Source organism: Myotis lucifugus, unplaced genomic scaffold, assembly GCF_000147115.1.
Source record: "Myotis lucifugus unplaced genomic scaffold, Myoluc2.0 scaffold_59, whole genome shotgun sequence".
NCBI lineage: Eukaryota > Metazoa > Chordata > Mammalia > Chiroptera > Vespertilionidae > Myotis > Myotis lucifugus.
Genome location: NW_005871107.1, coordinates 2143889 through 2166030, shown reverse-complemented (window position 1 = coordinate 2166030; position 22142 = coordinate 2143889). Strand labels below are relative to the sequence as shown.

Sequence of the window (22142 nt, the reverse complement as noted above, 5' to 3'; positions counted from 1 at the left end):
GTAGTGAGGGGAGGGGAAAGGAATGGGATAAAGTGTGAACCAACTTTCAAGAAGAATACTTTCCTGTATAAAAAACTCTGTAGTGTTGCTAAAGAAAATATTTCCATGTTACTTTTCAATCACACTAATATTTTAACTTGATCTAGAACAGCTGAATAAGGAGATATCCTCTGTAAAGGATGGTTTTCTGTGGACTGTGGACAGAATTAATTGTTGTTCTTAGATTTAGCAATAAAACAGCGTGAAGTAGAGTGGCTACTGACCTTTTAAGGGACAGGGGTGGTGGGAGGTGGTGATGGAGAGCAGAGGGGTTCTGTGGCTGGTGGCAGGGGGTTCTGGGTGGTGTTGGGTAGTGGTGGGTGGTGCTGGTAGGGCTCTTTGTATCTTTCTCATGTTCAAGTGTGTGATTTCCATTGACTTTCCTACCCTGTGCCTACCCTGCAGGGGCACCGAGCAGGAGGATAAATGGGCTGTTATTCATAAAGCATGACCACAAAATTTTAATTAGAGATTCATGAATGAAGATCAGAAAGACCCCTGGGGCTCAGAGAAATGATTTCAACCTTTCCTGAAGCACTTTCTATTCATCTGAAAAGACCTTGATGAGATTAAAACGTTTGACATCAGAGAGCAACAAAGATGATTGATATGATTGAAGGGCTAGTTTATGAGGAAACATTAGCAGCAGTAAAGCTGTGGTAATAATTCTGGGCTGAGGAAAATCTCGGGCAGATTGCAGTTTAATGCAAAGAACCTGAACCACATGCCTGAGGATGAAAACTTTACCTTTTGAGGACAAGAAACCTTGACATATGACAAAAGTAGAGCAACAAAACAAACTTCTCAAAGCTGTGCTTGTACATTAATGTATCATCACAGGTAACTGGCCCGCCCTTACCCTGTTAGTGAGTTGGGAAGAAAAAATACAACAAAAAATAAGAGAGAGGTGGAAATGAAGAAGCATTCTTCAAATGGGAGAGGGACAGGTAGTTTTATTTTTTTAAACTGGAGGTTTCAGGAACCTTGTATCATAGGAGTTGCCACATGCTCCCCAGTCCTTCTCACAATCCTCAGCTGTAGGTTTACTGTGGGGACAGAACTGTTCACCTGAGAAAATAATGAGAGATAATTTGGACTCACCAAAATGCCAGCTATTCCTGGGGGACCTGCTGGGCCTCGATCTCCCTGTTGGGATTAAAGAAAAATGGTACTTATAATGATATCTATAAAATCTTTACCTATAAAATTAGTGCTCAAAAATCATTTGAATTTTGTAAAGTTTTTCTTTGAAACTGATAAGCATTATTAACGTTAGCTGGTGTGAAGCTAGAGGGTAGATGGAAAAATAACAAAATAAGTAGCCAATTGAATGTGTTAGTAAAACTAAATCAAATAATCTTAATGAAAAAAAGTATTCATCTGATCATTTCTATGACCTATTGTTAACAGGACTCTATACATGCAGCTAAAATTAGTCGATATTTTAATCCACATATTTAAAAGTAATTCATTACAGTATACTTGAATTCTACTTAAAAGCTTTCCCTACACTTGTCTTGTTGGATGTAGGGTTGGAATAAAAATATTTAGAACAAGGGATTATGTAGTTCTCATTAGGCCAATCAGAAGATCCCTTCAATTGCTTTGAACAGTAGAGTGACTCATCATTTTATCCAAAGGCAATGTGGTATTTTAGATAAAGCTGACCATGCTAAAAATACTAATGATTATATATGGGATAATAAAATGGCAATTTTTATTGAGCAGAACCTACATTATAAACTTCCTAACTTCCTTCAGGGACATAAAAGAAGACCTGATTAAATGGAGAGATATGTTTTGTTCTTGGAGGGCAAGACAATGTTGTAAAGGTGTCACTGCTACCCAAACTAATTTATCAATTTAATACAATTCTTACGAAATTGCAGCTTAAACAAATAATAGTATAGTTCACTCAGGATAATAAATAGAAGGGAAGATAAAAGAAATATTAAAAGAAGATTAACAATACCAATATTTAAACACATAATAAAGCCTTAACAATAAAAATAATGAAATGTGGGCATAAGATTAGGCAGTATATCAATGCAAAATAACAGAAACCTCAGAAAGAGACCAATAATTATAACAGTATTTTTTTAAAGAAAGGGATGTATTATTCAACAAATAGTGCTAATGATGGAATAATTTCTTTGATAAAAGGTTCATTCCTCTTTTATATTATACTCCATATAAATTTCATGTATATTATGTAAAAATAAAATAAAGTATAAAGTAACTAGAAGAAAATATAAATGACTACCTGTAGTTGAGTCTAAGAACAAAAGTCATTTAGGGCATATAAGCAAAATAAGAAATCATAAAGCAAAATAGTTTTATATTTGACTATATAAAAGTTTTATTTCCATATGCAATAAGATTAAACATAAAAATAAAGGCAAAGACAAACTAGATAAAAACTCCAACATATAAGAAAGAAGTAATGTCTTTAATATATAAAGCATAACTAGAGTCAAATAGAAAAAGTACTAAGAAACATGGGCAGATAATGGAAACAGGTAATTCTTGTCAGTTTCACTGCTCTTTTTAAAGTTTAGGATTTTACCCTTTTAATGAATATACTAGAACCTTTCATTCAATGGAAACATTTTCATATCTGATAAAGATGAATGTTAAGAGAACTCTCTGACAAGATGGTCCTTTGAACCATCAGGTCTTTGAACTACTCTCCTCAGTGATCTGGCTTCTTTCTTATTTCCAAAGTTATACCCGAGACCTTGTCAATAACAATCACTGCATTCCCTCCATCATCTCAATTTTGTGTATTCCAACCTTGGACCACCATCTCTTATTGTCATAATCTACTCCCTTGGGTACTTGAACTCCTGATATTGTTGATGCCACCGAGACCTCTAATCCATTAATGTACAAGTTTTCCATTATCTTTCACTCCCTGGATGGCCTATTTATCTAGTTTAAACTCCATGGTCACTTATTATAACCATTCCCTTGTGTATACTGGTAACTCTTTTGACCCATTGCTACTTCTAGTGCTCGGTTGTCAAAACTGGAACCTTGTTTAAATACAGCTCCCCTCCTATTCGGTACTTTTACCTGAGAGTCTGTACATGGCTGGAAAAGCACTCATAATTGTGCTGACTAGTCTCACTTCAGTTCATGACCATGAGTCTTAAAGGAGCCATCACTCAGCAGTCTCTGAACTCTTCCTCTCTCCTAGAAGATCTCCTTAAATCTCCAACCTCTTCTCCCTACCCCACTCTCAGATGATCACCTTGCTTTCTCCATCTTAGAAAATTTAAGAAATCAGAAAAGAACTATAGACTCCAACCAATTCATCTCTCAACATATCAACATGTGTACCACTATGCTTCTGTTTTCCCACCTGTTATCATAGATGAACTCTGAAGCCAAACTCTCCATTTATGCACTAGGTCCCCAACCCTCTTAGCTATTTAGGGACAACATTTCAGCAGTTCTTCCCTTTACTCCTATATCATTCACCAAACCTTTCTACTGGATCATTCCTTTAGCATACAAAACATTCTGGTATTTCTATAATCTTAAAATCCATTTTAGCCGACCAGCATGGCTCAACGGTTGAGTGTCCACCTATGAACCAGGAGGTCAGGGTTCAATTCCTAGTCATGGCACATGCCTGAATCAATGATTCTCTCTCATCATTGATGTTTCTTTCTTTCTTTCTTTCTCTTTCTTTCTCTCTCTCCTCTCTCTCCTCTCTCTCTCTCTCTCTCTCTCTCTCTCTCTCTCTCTCTCTCTCCATCTCTGGAATCAATAAAACCATATTTAAAAAAGACCCCACCATTTTAAAAAATGATTAAAAAATCCATTTTATAAAATCTTGTCTTATTTCCTTCAGCAACCACTGGCCCATTTCTTTGCTTTTCTTTGCAGCAAAATTACCTGAGCATTGCTTATATTGTCCCTAAATCTTTTTTTTCTCATTCTCTCTTAAATCCATTCAAGTCCAGCAGTTGTTCCTAGCAATATAGTAAATTAGTAAGTTATTCTGGTGATATATGGCCTCTATATTGCTAAAGGCAATGGTCAATAATTGGCCCCATCCCCATCACCCTTGACCTATTTGCAGTATTTGAGAAAGGTGATCACTGCCATCCCTTTGACACCTCTGCACTTGGTTTATAGGACACCAAATTGTCCTTCTTCCTCCCTGGTGACTTCATCTTAGTCCCTCTCGCTGGTTCTTCCTTTTCTTCCATATCTCCTAATGTCAGAGGGCTCAGCTCAGTCCTTGATCCTCTTCCCTTTTAAAAAAGCTTACTGTCATTCCTTTGGTGATCTTATCCACCACACTCCCCTCACTCACTTCCTTGGGCTCCTTGGATGGAACAAGAATGCTCATGTCATTTAGACCTACTGTTCCCTTTTTTTTAAATGTATATATTTAACATGTACAACTTGATGACTTGATATATGTATATACTGTGAAATAATCACCACAGTCAAGCTAATTAACATCTCTATCACCTCACATAGCTACCACTTTCTGTGTGTGTGTGTGTGTGTGTGTGTGTGTGTGGTTGAGAACACTTAGCAAATTTCAAGTACACAGTATAGTATTGTTATCTATTGTCTCCAAGCCATACAACAGATCTCTAGAACTTACTTATCTTGCCTGGGACATTCTTCTTGCAGAAGACTTGGCTAGTTCCCCCTCACCTGTTTCAAGTCTTTGATCAGCTCTTGCTATTTGATCAGACCACCCTATTATAAAAATCACCTTGTTCCCCTTCAGCACTCCTCAATCCCTTTAACCTGCTCTTTTTTCTTTCCATTAGCACTGACCAACAATATTATTTAGTTATTTGTGCTTACTCATTTAATTTCTGTATCCTCTTCTTGGAATATAAGTTCCATGAGGGCAGGGATTTTTGCCTGTTCTGTTCCCTCATGTATTCCCAAACCTAAAATAGTTCCGGGTACAATAGTAGGTGCACAGTAAACATTAAACATGTTTGAGTGTTGAATCAGTGAATGCATTTCTAAGCCCTGTACTTACCTTTATGCCTGGAAATCCTTCCAGCCCTGGCAAACCCATTGCACCAGGTTCTCCCTGTTAAACATGAACACAAGGAACTCAGGAGCAATGATTAAATGAATTTCAAACATTGGTTTTCAAAAGCAAAGATATATTTTGCCTAAAACTACTCCCTCTAACATTGATTGGTAATCTAGCAAGTAAATGGAATGCTCTATTTTCAAGCATTTGTATTCTTGCATTTGGTGTTTGAAAACAGTTTGAGAATAAGGCCACTCCCTGGAGAAGTATGAATCTATTTTCTGATTAGTTGTTTTTATTCTGATTAGGAATCTAATCAGAATGAATCCCTCTCGTCGGTGGTAATGCCAATTACAATAAGAATTAGGAGGAAAGGCTGTCTTAATAAAGTCGGCCAATTTGGGAGGTTCCTGGGGCTGCTAGATTACCAGGGAGTGAGACTATGCCCTTTAAGAGCAGAGGAAGATGAGCTCTCACAGCAGAGTTTGTCATCCTCCAGTCTTCTCTGAACCTGTAGCCGGACATGAATTGTGACCCAGGGGCAGCATCCCAATGATTTTAAAAGTTGCTGATCAGCCTCAGTGATTGGGCGTTGACCTAGGAACCAGGAGGTCATGGTTAGATTCCTGGTCAAGGCACATGTGCAGGTTGCTGGCTCAGTCCCCATTGTGGGGCATGCAGGAAGCTGCTGATCAATGATTTTCTCTCTCTCTGCCTTCCTCTCTGAAATCAATAAAAATATATTTAAAAATGTTACTGATCAAGCTGATGGGTCACTGATAGAAGATGGGTAACCATTTCCATTAAAAAATCTTTTATACATTCTAGTGTGTGGTCTCTAGCTCACTAGAGACTTCCGGTCCACAAAGAACACATTTAGAAAAGTTAGAATGATGGAAACTGCTCACTTTGAACACATAACCTTTAAACAATTTTTCCCCCCATTGATTTTAGGGAGAGTGGAGGAGAGAGGAAAAGATAGAAATATCAATTTGAGAGAAACACATTAATTGGCTGCCTCCTGCATGAGACCCAACCAGGACCCAGGCCGGGGAGGAGCATACAACCAAGGTACATGCCTTTGACTGGAATAGAACCTGGGACCATTCAGTCTGACACTCTATCCACTGAGCCAAACTGGCTAGGGTGAACAAATAAACTTTTTAATCAAGAGAAATAAAGTGGGTAGCATAGGACTTGATAATATTTTTTTCTTTTCTTTTTTCAGTTTTTTTAAAAGTAATTATTTTTTAATTAGAATTGATATTCAATATTATTTTAAATTAGTTTCAGGTGTACAGCATAATGATTATAGAATTATGTGATTTCTAAAGACCCCCAATAATTCAAGTATCCACCTGGCACTATACATAGTTATTACAATATTATTGACCATATTCCCTATGTTGAACTTTACATCCCTGTGACTATTTTGTAACTTACCAATTTGTATTTTTTAAAAAAACCCTCACCTGAGGATATTTTTCCATTGATTTTTAGAGAGTGGAAAGATAGAGAGAAATATCGATGTGAGAGAAACACATCGATTGGTTACCTCCTGCACAAGCCTTGACCAGGGCCTGGGCTGGGGAGGCTCTTACAACCAAAGTACGTGCCCTTGACCAGAATTGAACCCAGGACCCTTTGGTCCACAGTCCGAAGCTCTATCCTCTGAGCCAAACCGGCTAGGGCCCAATTTGTACTTTTTAATCCCTATACCTTTTTTACCCATTCCCCCCAACCCTCCTCTCCTCTGGCAACCATCAAAACAGAAATCGACTCACTGATAATTTTTATGCTTCAGAAATCTTTTAAAATGTCTATTACTATGTACCCTGTCAATAAGAAAATAAGATATTCAAATTCTATTCTACATGAAGCTCTGTAAAAGAGTCCTTGGGTTATTGACAAAGGAAATAAGCATTTGATTCTCTTTGTCTACAATCCCAACAATCCTCACGACAGAGAAAGGTGCTCAGCCAATCAATATTTGTTTGAAAGCAGCTAATAACAAAATATTTAATTGAAAGCCACTTATAAGTTGTACACCAAAGAAATGAAATGGAGCACCTCAGACAATAATTTAATTTAGGGTAATTTTCATCTATAACGGTCTACTGAGCCGAATAGAAGCAGGTGATCTGGTGCCATGGGTCCTGAAGGATTCTCCAAGAGTAAAGCTACCCACTTCAACATGACTTCTCCATATTCTATTCTGTGACCTAAAATTCTACCATTTCTACCTTATTTCTAATGGCATGAGATATTATTTCTCCCTACTGGGCAACTGGTGGGAAATGAAGGCAGTTGCATGGTGGTGCTGACATAGAGCCCAGAGGAGTACTTTCCAAGTTTTACCTAAGATAAACCTGAAGGTTTACACAGGATTTAATTTCATGATTCCACATTCTGTTTTTGTGCATCACTCACTTAATTCATCTTTCTAAAAGCAAGGAACATCCTTTAATTAGTTTTTATTCTTTATCCTTTGTTGCAGCTAAGAAATTTGCAGCATAATCTCTTAAAATTCTACACAAATGTCTGCATTTTTGTTGTCACTCACTTTCCAATCCAAGTGAATTATAATATAACCTTTATTATAAAGCTTTTCTAAAAAAGCTTTTCTCACCTTAATCTGCAGTTATTAATGATAAAGCTTGAATGTTGCCCCTAGATGATCCAGAGGGGATGTTTTGTGTGTGTGAGGATGAGAAGGCCATGAGGAAATTTTTATCAACAAGATGAAAGAAAATTAAAATTAGGGTGAAAGATATAATTGGTGAATGCATAACAAATGTTACAGATAAAGCCCTGGCCGGTGTGGCTCAGTTGGTTGAGTGTCTTCCCATGCACCAAGAGGTTGCTGGTTCAATTCCTGGTCAGGGCACATGCCAAGGTTGCTGTGGCTCAATCCCCAGTAGGAGGAATAAGGAGGGAGCCGAACTATGATTCTCTCTCCTCCATATTAAAAAAAAAGTTACAGATAAAGCAAGGGAAGGCTGAGTAGCAAAAGAAAGAAAACTTCTTGATGACGTATTGGGGGCTTGAAAATGCTGGTCAAAATCATGCTTTCAGGGGAAAACAAATTGGCTTTTAATATTCAGTGCCCCATAAGAAAATATGCACTTTAACCCATTTTCTTTGAAAATACATTTAGATGTGAAAAGGTTACTTTTTATGGTTTGTTCTTTTGCTCATTTAAAATTTATTCATCTAGTTTTACCAAACTGTAAGGAAAGGGCCTTACATTTTCTCACATGACAATGGAAAGTGGTTTGAAAGTTTAATTCTTCAATTTCAGGGGCTTTTGAGTTCAAATATATACCCCGAAGTTAAAAGGATATACAAATGGAATATAAAAGATGGAACATATGCTTATAAAGGACATGAAGGGAAAAACTGCCATCAAAGAAAGGTGATGTACCATAATTCAATTTGGCAGAACTTTCACAGTGACGCCCCCTGGTTGAGAAGGATGCTTGAGAACAATGCCCATCCTTTGGGCAGCTGAGGACAGGACCTCTTTCTGTGCTGAGTGTTAACCGCCTGATACATTACTCCTAAGAAGTGGGTTTATGACGGCACACCACATCTCCTACAGAACAACTGCCTCACATTCAAAGCAGATCAACAGTCTCCCTGCTTTCTTTTGCTGGGGAGATGGCCGACATATTAAGGGATTTCTTTCCAGTAACTATTTCTCTTCTACAATCTACTTAACATGGAATCAATCACCAAAATTGTTCTAGTAGAAGAAAGTGCCCCATTTATCAGGAGCTGTATATGCGCCTTCCTTCATCAAAGGGTGATTTTAAAACACAGTGATGAAAGAGACAAATGCCAAAGGCAGTGACCTCAGGACGGATGCGTCTAACAAATGAAGAGCACACTGCTGGCATTTCTTCAGTAGCCCGCCTGCTCCCTGCAGGATGTTATCTGATGACATCGAAGAAGGCAGGGCATCTCTGCCTGATGCTCCGCTTTCAAACTTTAATCAAGACCTATCTGCTAAATGACACAAAACATGGGAATATACATACCACTGGGCCAGGATCACCTTTTGGGCCCTATGAGAAAAAAAAAGGAAAGTTATTTTTAAAAGCATGACTAAAGCAAAATTACCAAATAGGAAGCATTTTTGTCTGATTTGCTTTAATACACATACAAATATTTGCAAGTTTTGTTTTGCTACAGTTTGGATTTGAAGAAAAAGATGAAGAAACATAACTTGATGGAACTGTCATGACAGCAACTGATTGGAAATTGATCTAGTTCTTAGACTTTTAATGCGAAAAGTGGCACAGCGATGCATAATGCTATTTTTCATTATTTTGGCTGTGTACGTTTTCTCAGTTTTATTATAATTGGTTTCATTTTGTCCTCCAGCATAAAATTTTGGTTATATCTGTAACACGTATTTTGGGGTGTGCACTTAGGAGTTATTTTTGTTTGCTTTGTTTTGTTTTAGTTGTGGTTGTTCAGCTAAGGTATGCTTGGTGATAAAAAACTGTACTCACCGGGGGGCCGGGGGGCCCTGGATAACTGGGAACAGTTACACCTCCCTTAAAAAAAAGAGGACAAGAATTATATTAATCCATAACAGGAAAACTATTTTATGTAATTATAAAGGTAAATACCTGGATTTTATATAAACTGCTCATTCCATTTCCTTCAGTGAATGGCACACCCTTAGGAAAGAAATGAGATATAGAATTATTCTTTTATCTTTTTACAAAAATATATTTTTCCTGTTCTATTTTAGGAAGTGAGTTTAATACTATAAGTAAAATAATACCGTGTTTCTATTTTTGGCTCTTCAAAGGCAAATATAGAGGAAAAAATGGAAAGGAGTGTGAACTCCACCTGGAGCACACAGACACATCCAGGAGGGGTGTGCTTAATGTTCAGGTTTGACAGGCGACACACTAATGCACTCAGAGGAAAATATTATTGGTGCATTAAAATTCAGTTTCTGAATTGCCAATTTATGCAAACTGTTTACAGCTCGCTGACCTGCAGGCTATACCACAGTCCTGCTGATGAAGATGTGAATAGGGAACAATTTGGCTACTGAAAAGTAATTTTTTTCCACAGTCTCTTCATACTAAACAGAAAATTAAGGTTAAATGGGATGATGTTACTCACAACCCTATGTGGCCGTTTCTACAGAAACATATTCCTTAGAACAACGGGGAATAAGAACTTCCTAATAAAATTGGCCTGTGATTGGAAAGTCCCAAAGTAACTAACACAGAGAACTCATTTGAGACCTTAAAAATCACACACATTGGCATTCAGAAAAAATGTGCATATGAAAATTTTACTTAGGATCTTTTATCATTTTTAAAGAAATTTCCATACAATCACTAATCTAAATTTCTCTTTTTATGACTTCCATATTTCCGGTGCAAAGTTGAAGAAGCCATCATTTCACTGTTTTAGGATAATGGTCATCATTTGAAGACTTGCATCTTCAAATCACTAGTGATGGAAGAAAAAAATGCTCCATTCATTTGCGTATTTATTATTTCACTCACTAATTTGACAATTGTTGAATGTCTACTATATTTTAGTGTGCTAAGTCCTGGAACAATGAAGGATAATTTTGTCCGAGATCCCTCCCCACCCCAAAAGACAACATTAATCTGTCTTGAAGAATAAGTAATTTTGGAGGATTCAGGGGGAAGAGGAAGATTTTTTAAACCCATTATAAAATATAGGTCTCTTTTGTGTATTCAGTTTATATTTTGCTGTTCTGTCCGCTGGAGAGGGAGTGTATTTTAGGATTTGAGCCCCAAATGCTTTCTGTCCTGTTTCCCTGTCAAGGGAGAAGGTAAACAAAATGAAGACCAGGTTTAGGAACACAGAGTGCAAATCCCTTCTGTGTGTGCAAAGTCTACATTCACATGAAGGTTATCAACATATCTGTGTGGTCTTCATAAAATCACAGAGGAATTCTGCCCCCGCTCCAGTGAGTTTGGCTTCTAAAGTATTCCTATGAGGCAGGGTGGACCAAAGTTCTGCTGCGATTTGAGCGTGGCCCCACATGAGGGCAGACTTGCTACAGAGAGAGGTACCTCTTCTCTTCTCGGCCTCCCGACAAAGTGCATATCTGTCTCAATCAGAAGCATAAAAACACCGATGGCTCTTGTACATTTTATCCAGAAGGTGCTATATAAATAGAATTTCCTTGCATCTCAGACATAATGGACCGCAATGAACACATATAACATAATACCAAATCCTGCACCTACTCACATTGTTGGAAGGGATCTCTTTTTAAAGCCCACCTATTTTCTGTGAATGAGGCTCCCTGAGGTTTAATGACTTTCCCATGACCACCCGCCCCCTCCCCCCTGCCTCCCCCCAGGCAGGAAGTGGAAAGTCTGGGCACCTACCCAGGTCTTCTGAGTCTACAGTAAGGAGGCCTGCAGTATGCAAATCTGAGCACTTCTCATTGGAGCAGAGCTAAAGGGGAAACATCAGTTCTCCCCAAAGCTACCCTGGCTAACATTTATATGTATACATAAAACTCAGATGACTTTTTATCCGTAAGAACATCTAAATGTAGTCTGACCTCTGAGATACGGAAGTCATAAGTAGGCACACACAACTTTAACTTTTAAACCTGAAACAACTCACAGGTGGTCCAGGAGGTCCAGGTCTCCCAGGAGGTCCTTCGCTGCCCTGCAAGGGATATTCAGACCAAAAATCAATGGTTTAGACATTTCCACCCCAAGTTTATGAACCAGATTGTACTTGCTCTGAGAACCGCATTCTGAAATCAATATGGGCTGTCATTTTGTTTTGGCCTTGCAAGGTCTTATTCAGCTTGGCTTTTCTCTTTCATCAGGAAATACATTTCTAGACCACAGGAAAGGTAAATGCGTTTTCCTGAACTCATTCAAATTCTTACTCTGGGAGCCCAGGGATGAAGCTTATTTTTAGATGGAGCCAGACAACTCAGGTAATCCCATCCTGGACTTCGAGTGCAGCTGGGGGAACTCGCCGCTTGTGGGGGTGCAGAGCAGAGCTCCTGGAAGCAGGGGACAAACCACTCACTTCAGCCTCACCTCTACACCTTCAACGTTTGGGAATCAGAGGGGTCATCTGCATAATTTGACCAGAGTAGAAAATCACAACCTATTTCATGTCTGCAGGAGGAGAAACCTCTCTCACTTCCTAAGTTCCTATTAGACTTTATAACCAAGTCAGGCATGTCCTACTGAACAGAAGTGACTGTGGTTCGACACTTTCGGATAAATGTTCTATACAATTTAAACAGCCTCAGACATTCTGTTTACAGGAGAAGCAGACTGAATAATGAATTCAAGTTGAAACTTGAAAAATGGATTTCACTTTTATTTTTTATAAAACACAGAATGCTTATCAGTCCATAATAAGCAGAGATATTATGGTCCCTTTGGTGTCTTTAATAAGTTCTTCCTGTAAATTTTCTTTTAGAATCTTTTAACTCCCTTAACACCGCTGGCATGAAATGGTTAATTAAAAAAGAATTCAGAGAGAGTGGGATTCCTACTTACTGTGCCCCCAAATTTTGAGGGATTTCAGCTCATTTCCATAAATTTAATGAAGGATTTCATCCCAATCTCCCTATTTTTAAAGGGAAGTATCATAAAACCCCCTTTGTTTGTATCTTTGTCAAGGAAAATAAACTGTAAAGTTTTTCTTGCAATGTGTCTGACTGAGAATGTGACAATGAGTATATTGTATTTTTGCCCAAACTGCTTTGATGGTGGCTATCTCTCCAAGACATGTCATATTCTGCTGACTGCAGGCAGTGTCCTCCCAGAATTATGTCATAGTTCTCACAAGCTATGAGAGGACAACAAACAAGGAAAAATATGTGCCTGTTGAAAAGACTTTTATTCCTGGCACAATTAAAAGACATATTTTCATCCTCAATTGCGCCCCAAAGCTCATCCAGTGTGGAATTCCCATTAACTTCAAAAGGCAAATCTCTGACTGAATAATTTCCATAGAGAACAGAGAAGAAAGGCTGGTGGGGTAGGCAAGCTCCTTGGAATACTATCAGAAAAATATGTGTTGAGACTATTTAGAATAAGCACATTGTTCCCTTTCATATTTTGTTGTGGGGGGGGGGATTCCTTTGTTCCTTGATGCCATTTTGTCCCATTTTGGTCATTTCAGGGTAGAAGCCACTTACGTGCCTCGTGTGGACTTTTGATTGTTACTTCCCTCATCTGGTTACTTCCCTGAATAGCTAGTCTTATTTCACTCATTTTCTGGCTCTGTCTGGATTCATATTGTGGGGCCAATTTAGATCCTAAATAAGGTAAACTGATGAAGCCCTGTGGCCTTCCTGTCTGTCGCCTGTATTGCTGCTCCTCCCTTCTGACCACAGCAACCCATTTGCCCAATTAGCAGCCTCCCCAGGAAACAAGCCTTCCTGGTGAAGAGAGAGAAGGAAGCTAGGCAGTCAGGAATTGGGACCATGGGGGCGGGAAATAAAACTGGGGAACCCAGCTAATGGAGTCACTAAGGCATCTCAACTGGGCGGGGAAGGAAGGACGCCTGTAAGAGGTATGAACTTTAAGATGTATAGCTGTTGCTAAGACAGGCAGCTTGCAGATAACAAATCACAAGACAGTGAGGCATATACTAACCAATCCCAAGAATATTATTAAGGCATAATTCTTTGAAAAGACCATTTAGGAGCTAGCAAGGTGTAATCCACCCTCCTAATTAAAAGGTGCGCTCTTCCTCTCACCCTCGCTCTTCTCCCTGGCATGCAAGGGGTTCTTGACATTCCTGTGTGGGGGAGCACATCCCTGCACCCACGTGGGTTATGGCCTTGTGGGCCTCTACACACGGACTAACAGACTTTAACATCCAGCTGTTATGTGGGAAGGAAGCTCTGGGCACCGGCCTGCTCCTGGGACCCCAGCTGCACCTTTTCCAGGTCTGGCTTCTCTCAATAAACTTTGGTTCCACTGATCGTTTTTGTCCGTGACTTCATTCTTTGATTTTGAGAGAACTCAGACTCAACACCCCACCTTTTGGTTTCACTACTGGTTCCTCAGTAAATTTCCCCTATGACTCTCAAATAACAGAACTCCCCAATTTTCTCAGCAGCCGCCGGATTATTGGACTCCTAGTCCTGATGACCAGCCTTCTCTCCGAAGCCTCGGCCCCTGTGGCTGGAACTCCCAATAGAGACACGGTACCTGCACCTCTTCAGGAGGCTGCTCCCACACCCCCTTCCACAAAGCACCATGCCCAGGACCCTGGATCCAGCTTGGACTTTTGCTATATGGCACCAGTGTTCTCTTTATCTTTCCTCTAGGAACGTATCTCCTGTATTCGTTCAGGCCAATTTTTTGACCTATGTCCTTCTAAGTCCACTATCAGAATAGCTATTCCCTGACATCAGTTCTACTGTGATGCTCTCTCTGTAAATGGTCTCACCCTGCCCCGACCCCAGGCCCCAGTTCAAACACTAAGGGAGGCTTTTCCTCTGTACCTTGTCACCCTTAGCTCCGGAGGGACCCGGATGTCCGGTTCTTCCCAACAAGCCCTGTAAAACACAAAACTAAGTTTGCTACAGAAAACAACAATGAAGTGGCCACAGGGTATTGACAGTTGGTCTAAAAACTGATACATTTTGAAGGTCATTTAATCCTAATTAAATCAATCCTACAAGCTTCCATTTCTTCAGGCTGATGCAGCAGCTGTAGCCTGCTGATAAGCTCTTGCAAGGGTAAAATTTGTATTTGTGGCTGCTTTTCACCTTGGCCAACCACATTTAATGACCTTAATTGGAACCTTTTGATACATTTAAGAATTTAGCCTTGCTGTTTAAATGGCAATTTACATAACATTATGCCTTCCTAAATGAGCTATAATTTTGGTAGCGATCAACATTTTACATACTTCAAGACGCGGCAGAATTAACAATGTGCATATTGAGTTATGTGATCTGCAATTTACCAATGGAAAATAAAATTTAATGTTAATTCTTTTTTGAGAATAGAGTTAGCTATAATTTTCATGGTTTCTTTCACAACCCTCTCTCTTAATTTTTAATTTTAGTCTACAATTTAAAGCCAGGTTTGTTCTGCATAACTGTGGTGAAAGCAAAAATGATAAAATTTTAATTATGGCAAATCCGTGATTCAAAACATTAAGGAAAGTGATTACATTCCCACTTGTGTGATAAATACCATTTGCATAGGAACTCTAAGAAGGGAAGAGTTGGAGAAGTTAAGAATAGTGTTGCTATCTTTAGCAAATTAAAATACAATATTTGGGCCCTGGCCCCTGTGGCTCAGTTGGCTGGAGTGTGGTCCCATGCACTGAAAAATCTCAGGTTTGGTTCCTGGTCAGGGCACATGCACGGGCTTCAGTTTCAATCCTTGGTTCTTTGCTTGTAAGGGCAACTGATATATGCCATAGAGCAACCAATCTATGTTTCTCTCATTGATATTTCTCTCTCTCTCTCCCCCTCACCCTTACTTTCTCTCTAAAAATCAATGAAAAAAACATATCCTTGGATGAGGATTTAAAATACACTATTTGGGACATTCTAAAAATATTGTTCAGATGAAATTAAAATTAAACTGTGTATCCTGTATTTTAACTGGAAACACTAGATTTGAGCTTTGCTTTAATGAGAAATTGGATCTAGCAGGTGGAAAGGAAAATACATTCTATTTTTGGAAACACAGTATAACCAAAGACACAAAGGCGATGGTGTGTCTGAGGGTAAGTGAGAAAAGGTACTGAGTAAAGTGCAGGGCATTTTAATTCATAAATAGGAATGAAAATAAACTGAATCTGATGATCCATGACCAATTTTTTCCCTGTAGAAAATAAATTCTTAGTTCATGGTGCTCAAGAATGTAAGGGTGTAACCATCTAAATATCTCTTCCAAAGGTTAATGCCAAAAAATTACAATTAAAAACTGGAATGTTCTTTTCTATCCAACTTCTTTTCAAATAACTAGCTTAACCTCAGACTGATTTCTGGTCAGGTAGCAACCCTGAACAACCTTAAGTAAGACTAAATGAAAATCTGAGATGGTAGATGGTACTTTTCTATGCAACAGCTGGATAATCTACATAGAAGCACAGAGAACAAAAAACAATGAAAAATATTAGTTCACCTTTCATCATTCCAGCAGATATGAACCATGGGCAGAACAGTTCTAGCAAATACTTACAGGGGGTCCAGTCGGACCTGGAGCACCTGGAATGCCTGGAATTCCTTGAAGACCCTAGAAGAGATAGTTCCTACCATAAAATCTGTCATATCAGTGAAAACAAGGCATTTTACTTAACCAAATAATTTTACTATTGAAAATTAAACATTTATGTTGACTAATCAAAAACCATGATATATGCCATATTACAAATACCCGATTTCAAAGAGTCTTGTGTAACGGGGAGGAGGAGATCAATGGGGGAACAAAGGGGGACATTTGTAATACTTTCAACAATAAAGACAAATTTAAATAAAAGAGTCTTGGGAAAAATCTTATGTGTGTTTGTGTTAAATGATGTGGACATATTCTTTCTTCAAGATGATATCATCCTCACTGGCAATACTATGTGAGAGTGTGTGTGTGTGCATCCACATGTGCATGTACATGTGTGAATGGTATGAGTTAGGATATTGTACTGGCTCTTTTTATTCACCCACCATTAATTTTTTTACAGGTGTATAAGTAGAAAGAAAACAAATTTCTTTTGGAAATGGCACCTCTAAATATCTGGAAATTATAAATGCTATGCCATAAATTGCTTTATCTAAAAATACCAACATCTTCATAAAGTTCTCTCCATATGTATGTGTATAAAATATGCATTTACTTATGTATTTTTTTTTGCTACTTTTAGTTTCAGCACTGAATCAGCCTAGAGATGCTGAGTGAGTCTTTAGGCAGTCTAATTTATAAGCTTGGGACTCATTAACCTTTGATGACCACATTAAACTTTAAAATAAACCTCAGTCCATAAATAAAAAAATCATTCTTGGCAGTCTTTTTCTGAACAAGTTGAAATTTTGGAGTAAGGGTAAAAGTTACTAAGGATGCATAAAGGGCAATAAGATAATTTTAGAAGACAAGGTGGTCATTAAAGAAGATGAATACATATTAAAGAGTAGGACAGTCAATTTAGCATATAGTGCCAAGCTAAAATATAAATTAAAATTTATTGCATAGATATTCAGGGACCACTAAGTTCTTTCCCTGCTCTGATATTTTCATTTTGCAAGTCCTAGCCCAGTTGCTATAAGAAAATTTATTTATTTATTGTAATAATTTATGGCTGACAATATTTTCATGTCCTACTTATCAATTATTATCCTGAGATATTGTAGGAAGGCCTGCATTCCAAGCAAGGATTTACTTTGACTATAAGAAGTGTGTTCTATTTGCAACTTACAAATTGCTACCTTGAGTTGTGAAACATCTGCAAAAAACATAGAGGATAATGTCACTTTTTCTAAGACCAATAAACAAACAGGCAACTCCTAAGTTCCCAGATGGAACTTAACTTTCTGGAATTCCCTATGTAATAAGAGTCTTGTGCAAAATATTGTGTACTCTGTTAAAAGTCCATCAGGTGTCCTTAAGGAAGAAAACACTAAAACAGCAGAGGAATAATAGCAATGGATTTCAATTCACCAAGAGGATAAAGTATCTATCCTGTTAAATCAATAAAAATTAACTTCTAATAAATCTGACTTAGAGTCCCTTATAAAAACCCCAAATTCCAATTATTTCCTGGTCTTTTTGTCATTACCTTCTCAATTGCCTCTGAAGCCTACCTCTCGAATCTAGGCAGGTAACAGCTATTAGAATATTAAAATCAGATATTGTGCTTGTATTTCAATGAAACTTTCTATGGAGCATAAAGAAGAAAATACTCAACAACTCTTAATTTGAAAATAAAATGCCCTTACAGTTTTATTTATGAATGAAAATAAATATCATACTATATTTCTATTCTTCAATTTTTAACTTGGAAAAAATCAAGAGCCAATCCTCAGTTTTCTAGAATAGGATCAATATTAATGAAAAAGAATAACACACAATGATCATTTATAATTTGAAATATAACTCCAACTCAAAAAATAGATCACTTCATACCGTTATGATTTTCTGCACTAATATCAAGGTTAATATATGCCAGATGGCTTACTTACTTTCATTAAGAATTATTAGCATCAAAACTGTTTAAACTAACAACAATTCATCATCCTAATAGGTTTTTCTAATAGTTAATGTGAATTATGCAGGTAAAGAATGATACCCTGAGCATCACCATGGCTTCGAGTCAGAAACTTATACCATCATCTCAAAAGCACATTTGACTTTGAACCTTAGTCCGGGGGTGGGCAACTGATTTAAGCTAGTCCAATCAGATTCTTTTCTCCTAAGAGTTTGAAAGTTGAGCAGACACACTGACAAAACAAGGTCATTGAAGTTGAGCCAGGTTCCAGAGAAGTCCTGCTGAGTTTTGGGGCTGTTCTTATCTCCACGTTGCTTGTTAACTATTCTTCCCATCCTACTAGGTATCTTGGGATATTTGTCAGTGAAACCCCCCTTCTTCAACCCTGTGCTTTTTTAAAAAATTGTCTTTTTTAAAAATTTAAACTCTTTATTGTTTAAAGTATTAAGAGTCTCCTTTTTCCCCCATTGACTTCTCCCCGGCCATCCCCACCCCCAAGCATAGGCCCTCATCCCCTACTGTCTGTATCCATTGGTTTTGCTCATATGCATGAATACAAGTCCTTTGGTTGAGCTCTTACTCTCAGCCTCTCACCCCTACACCCCCAAGCCTTTCCTCATACAACCCCTGGCTTTTATTTTGGGAGAGCAGGAATTATCATCTGCTACATGAAAATAGAAACATAGCAACTGATATATTAACTTTGTGCTTTAATTTCCTTGTCTTAAAAACTGGACCATTGATAATAAACATTAACATATTAGTATATTTAAAATGTGCTAACATTTGAAAAGACCTACCTAAGTCTTTGTTTTTATTTGTTTCAGCATTAAAATGAACTCTAGGAAAACTGATGTCTTTCTTTTGATGAGTTACTTAAAGAGAATCAATAGGACTATATTACCAGAGAATAATCTTTTACCTCATCGCCTTTCTCCCCAGGTATCCCAGGGTAGCCCCGTTCTCCTTTGCTTCCCTAAAAAGACAATAAATTCAGCAAGTACACTCAGTCACTCTGTCATCTTTTGAAACAATGACAGTATCTCTTCTCAGGATACTTGGGCCATATAATTTGGACAGAGTTAGGGAACAAATTAATTACATTTGCCAATGGCTTTATACCAATTTTCCAAAAATATTTTTGCAAGAAGTAGCGTATTTTAAAACAGGTTTCCTTTTTTCACACTGAATTGGAGGTCACACAAAGGAGAGTGAAGAAGAGACCTTCCTTACCTTTGGTCCCTCTCTGCCTGGGATTCCTGCAGGACCCCGCGGCCCTATGTCACCCTAGAGGACAGGGTTAACAGGTCTGAGAGAAGGCACTATGTGTCAGTAGGAAGCCCATCAACAACCAGCCTGCCTTCTTACCTTCCGGGCTATAGAATCGTACTTTCCAGGCTCACCAGGGCCTCCTTCTTCTCCTTTGTTGCTTTTCAGCCCAGGGACACTGGTTTGGCAGTTGCCACAAAAGTTCTAATGAGTAAAAAGATAAGGTGACTGAGAGAGTCATGAAAGTCATCTATAAAAGGGAGGTTTGATCAAATTTGGAGCTCTAATTGAACTTCTGCCAGAGATAAGTGATAGAACAATTGCTGTATCATCACTTTCAGAAACTTAATTTATCCAATTTGAAAAGACTACTTTTTGTGAAGTAAAAACTACTTATGTACCTAGTCACTAATATCTGTTTATGATACTGGTGAGCTATTTAAGAAACATGTCTATGATGCTATTTAAAAGGAAAATTCTAAATAAATAAGGAATAGACATGTCAGTTAAGACAGACTGAGTTTCAACTGCCTAGTAGCAGGTTTAAAAAAGAGGTGGGAAAATTAAGAATAAAAAGAGAGGTGGTATTATAGTTTAGAATAACCAGCAAGATTACAGAGCTCATACAGCCAGTACAATAAATTCTTAAAAGAGAAAGAGAAAGCTGTGAAGAAAGGATTTTTCTTTTCTGAGAGCAAAATTAGTGAGAGAACTCTCCATAGTTTACCAACATTTTATTTCTCAGTGGAAGCACTCAGGTGAGAAATAAGTACTTGAGTGACTTGGACCTGACTTCTATGTCAGATCCAAGTACAGATAGGAAATCTAAGTGGAATTACCTTTCCATTGCCTTCTCGGTAACCTTTAGCTGATTGGGAAAGGCTTGAATTTAAGTGTCTGAGCTCCCAAGATAAACGTCTTATCATGTATCTAAAGAAAAATTGTCTGCAAAAAGCCCTGGAAAGGCTTATTGTCAAATAAATTGTTAAATAAAAATATTATCAGGAAAGGCACAGAATAGGGACCATCGGATGGGGGAGAAAGTTTAGTTTTAACAGTTGACAGGACACTAGAAGCCTCTACTCTTTCTTCCTTTTCACCAAAGGGAAGAATCTTTAAACATGAAGAGGGAACTAAAGCTTGCTATGGTGAAGTTAGCAAAAAATTTGCTCATGGCTAGTCAAGTTCAATATTTTTGACTCATTGAATATTAGCATAAGTCTGATTTCCAAATAAATTAGCTTCCTTGGAAAACTAATTTTATATGATAGTGAAAAGATTCTAAGGCAATTTGTCTAAAAAAATGCTGGGCTAGAGTTCTCTTCATGGTGGGCCTTCTTAGTTCTCTTCATGGTGGGATATGTAAATGGGAGCTAAAGTATTCATTGTTTCTTAAACTAATTTTACCATCAGGATCTTTTTACAGAGCCAATGTGTTGGTAGAGAAGTTAAAAAAATACATATCTAATTGGAGACTACTACTTATAATGTCTGAAAAACTATAACGAGAGAAAGATGCCTGAGGACTTAAGAGAACCAAAAAGTTTTTCATATTTAAAAAAGTATAAAGAAAATGAATTATTGTATCTATAGACATACATATAAATGTGGCATATCAATACAGAGCAAAACCCTGGCATATCAATATACAACAACATTTTAGAATAGAGTATTCAATTGATTATTTTAATAAAACATAAAATATGGTAATCATTAAGAGTCAATAGAATTTTCTAAGAGTCACTTCAAACTGTCCTCATTTTCTTTAGTTTAGGATTACCAGAATGCTAAATTAATGGTAAATTAATTTTCATTAATGGAAAATTAGTTTTTATTAAGCTTCTTGAAAAAATGTCTTAAGATTTCCTTATGAAGAGGATAAGGATGCACCAATTATTAGCCAATACACAATCTCATTCAAAGAGGGAATGATGCACAGATTAACCTACACGGTGGTCTTTGATAGGGTATCATTTGGGTCTGGAATTATTTCAGCTCTTTTCAATACATTAATCAAAGGTATTTTTGAAAACAGAAATCAGGAGACCAAATTTGCTAAAGACTCAAGACAGAGAAGGAAAGTTAATGAGTTGAGTAACAGGGTCAGGATTTAAAATGGCATTATTAAGTTGGCCTAATAGAGCCAATCCCCAATCTAAATTCCTGTATTAGATTTTATTGGGGGAACTACATGCTTTCCTACTCTATTCAATACAGTTTGTTGGGACTATCAGTCAACATGTCCTGCCTGCCTCTTGCCAATCGGCTCTCCTGGGTCTCAGAGCCTCAGCTGAGATGCTAGGACTGGAAGAATGGCAGAGAGCATTTATTAGAGAGATGCTGCCCTGGTGAAACTGTCTAAATTCCAAGAGCCTTGTAGTCCTGGTCCCTCAACATGACAGAGCCTATTCAGTCTTTCTAAGCCAATCCATATCCCATCGGGATATTCATTTCTGCTTAAGTATATAAATTTTTGATCCTTACAGTAAAGAACCCTAGCTATTTTGGAATGGTATAACACTTACAATTCTGCTATTTACAACACTACTGCATTGTAAAGAACTGAGACAATGTCTGAGGACCTGTATTCCTATGT

General features: G+C 37.8%; 1 protein-coding gene across 1 annotated transcript in view; it reads right to left on the bottom strand.

Annotated features, from left to right (window-relative positions):
- Positions 1 to 22142, bottom strand: part of COL19A1 (collagen type XIX alpha 1 chain) — a 277248-nt gene that overhangs the window by 30199 nt on the left and 224907 nt on the right. The window contains 11 exon segments of the mRNA XM_023754306.1: positions 1141 to 1185; positions 5060 to 5113; positions 9100 to 9126; positions 9577 to 9621; positions 9697 to 9747; positions 11702 to 11746; positions 14565 to 14618; positions 16264 to 16317; positions 19200 to 19253; positions 19511 to 19564; positions 19646 to 19750. Coding sequence (XP_023610074.1) covers positions 1141 to 1185; positions 5060 to 5113; positions 9100 to 9126; positions 9577 to 9621; positions 9697 to 9747; positions 11702 to 11746; positions 14565 to 14618; positions 16264 to 16317; positions 19200 to 19253; positions 19511 to 19564; positions 19646 to 19750 — 588 coding nt within the window.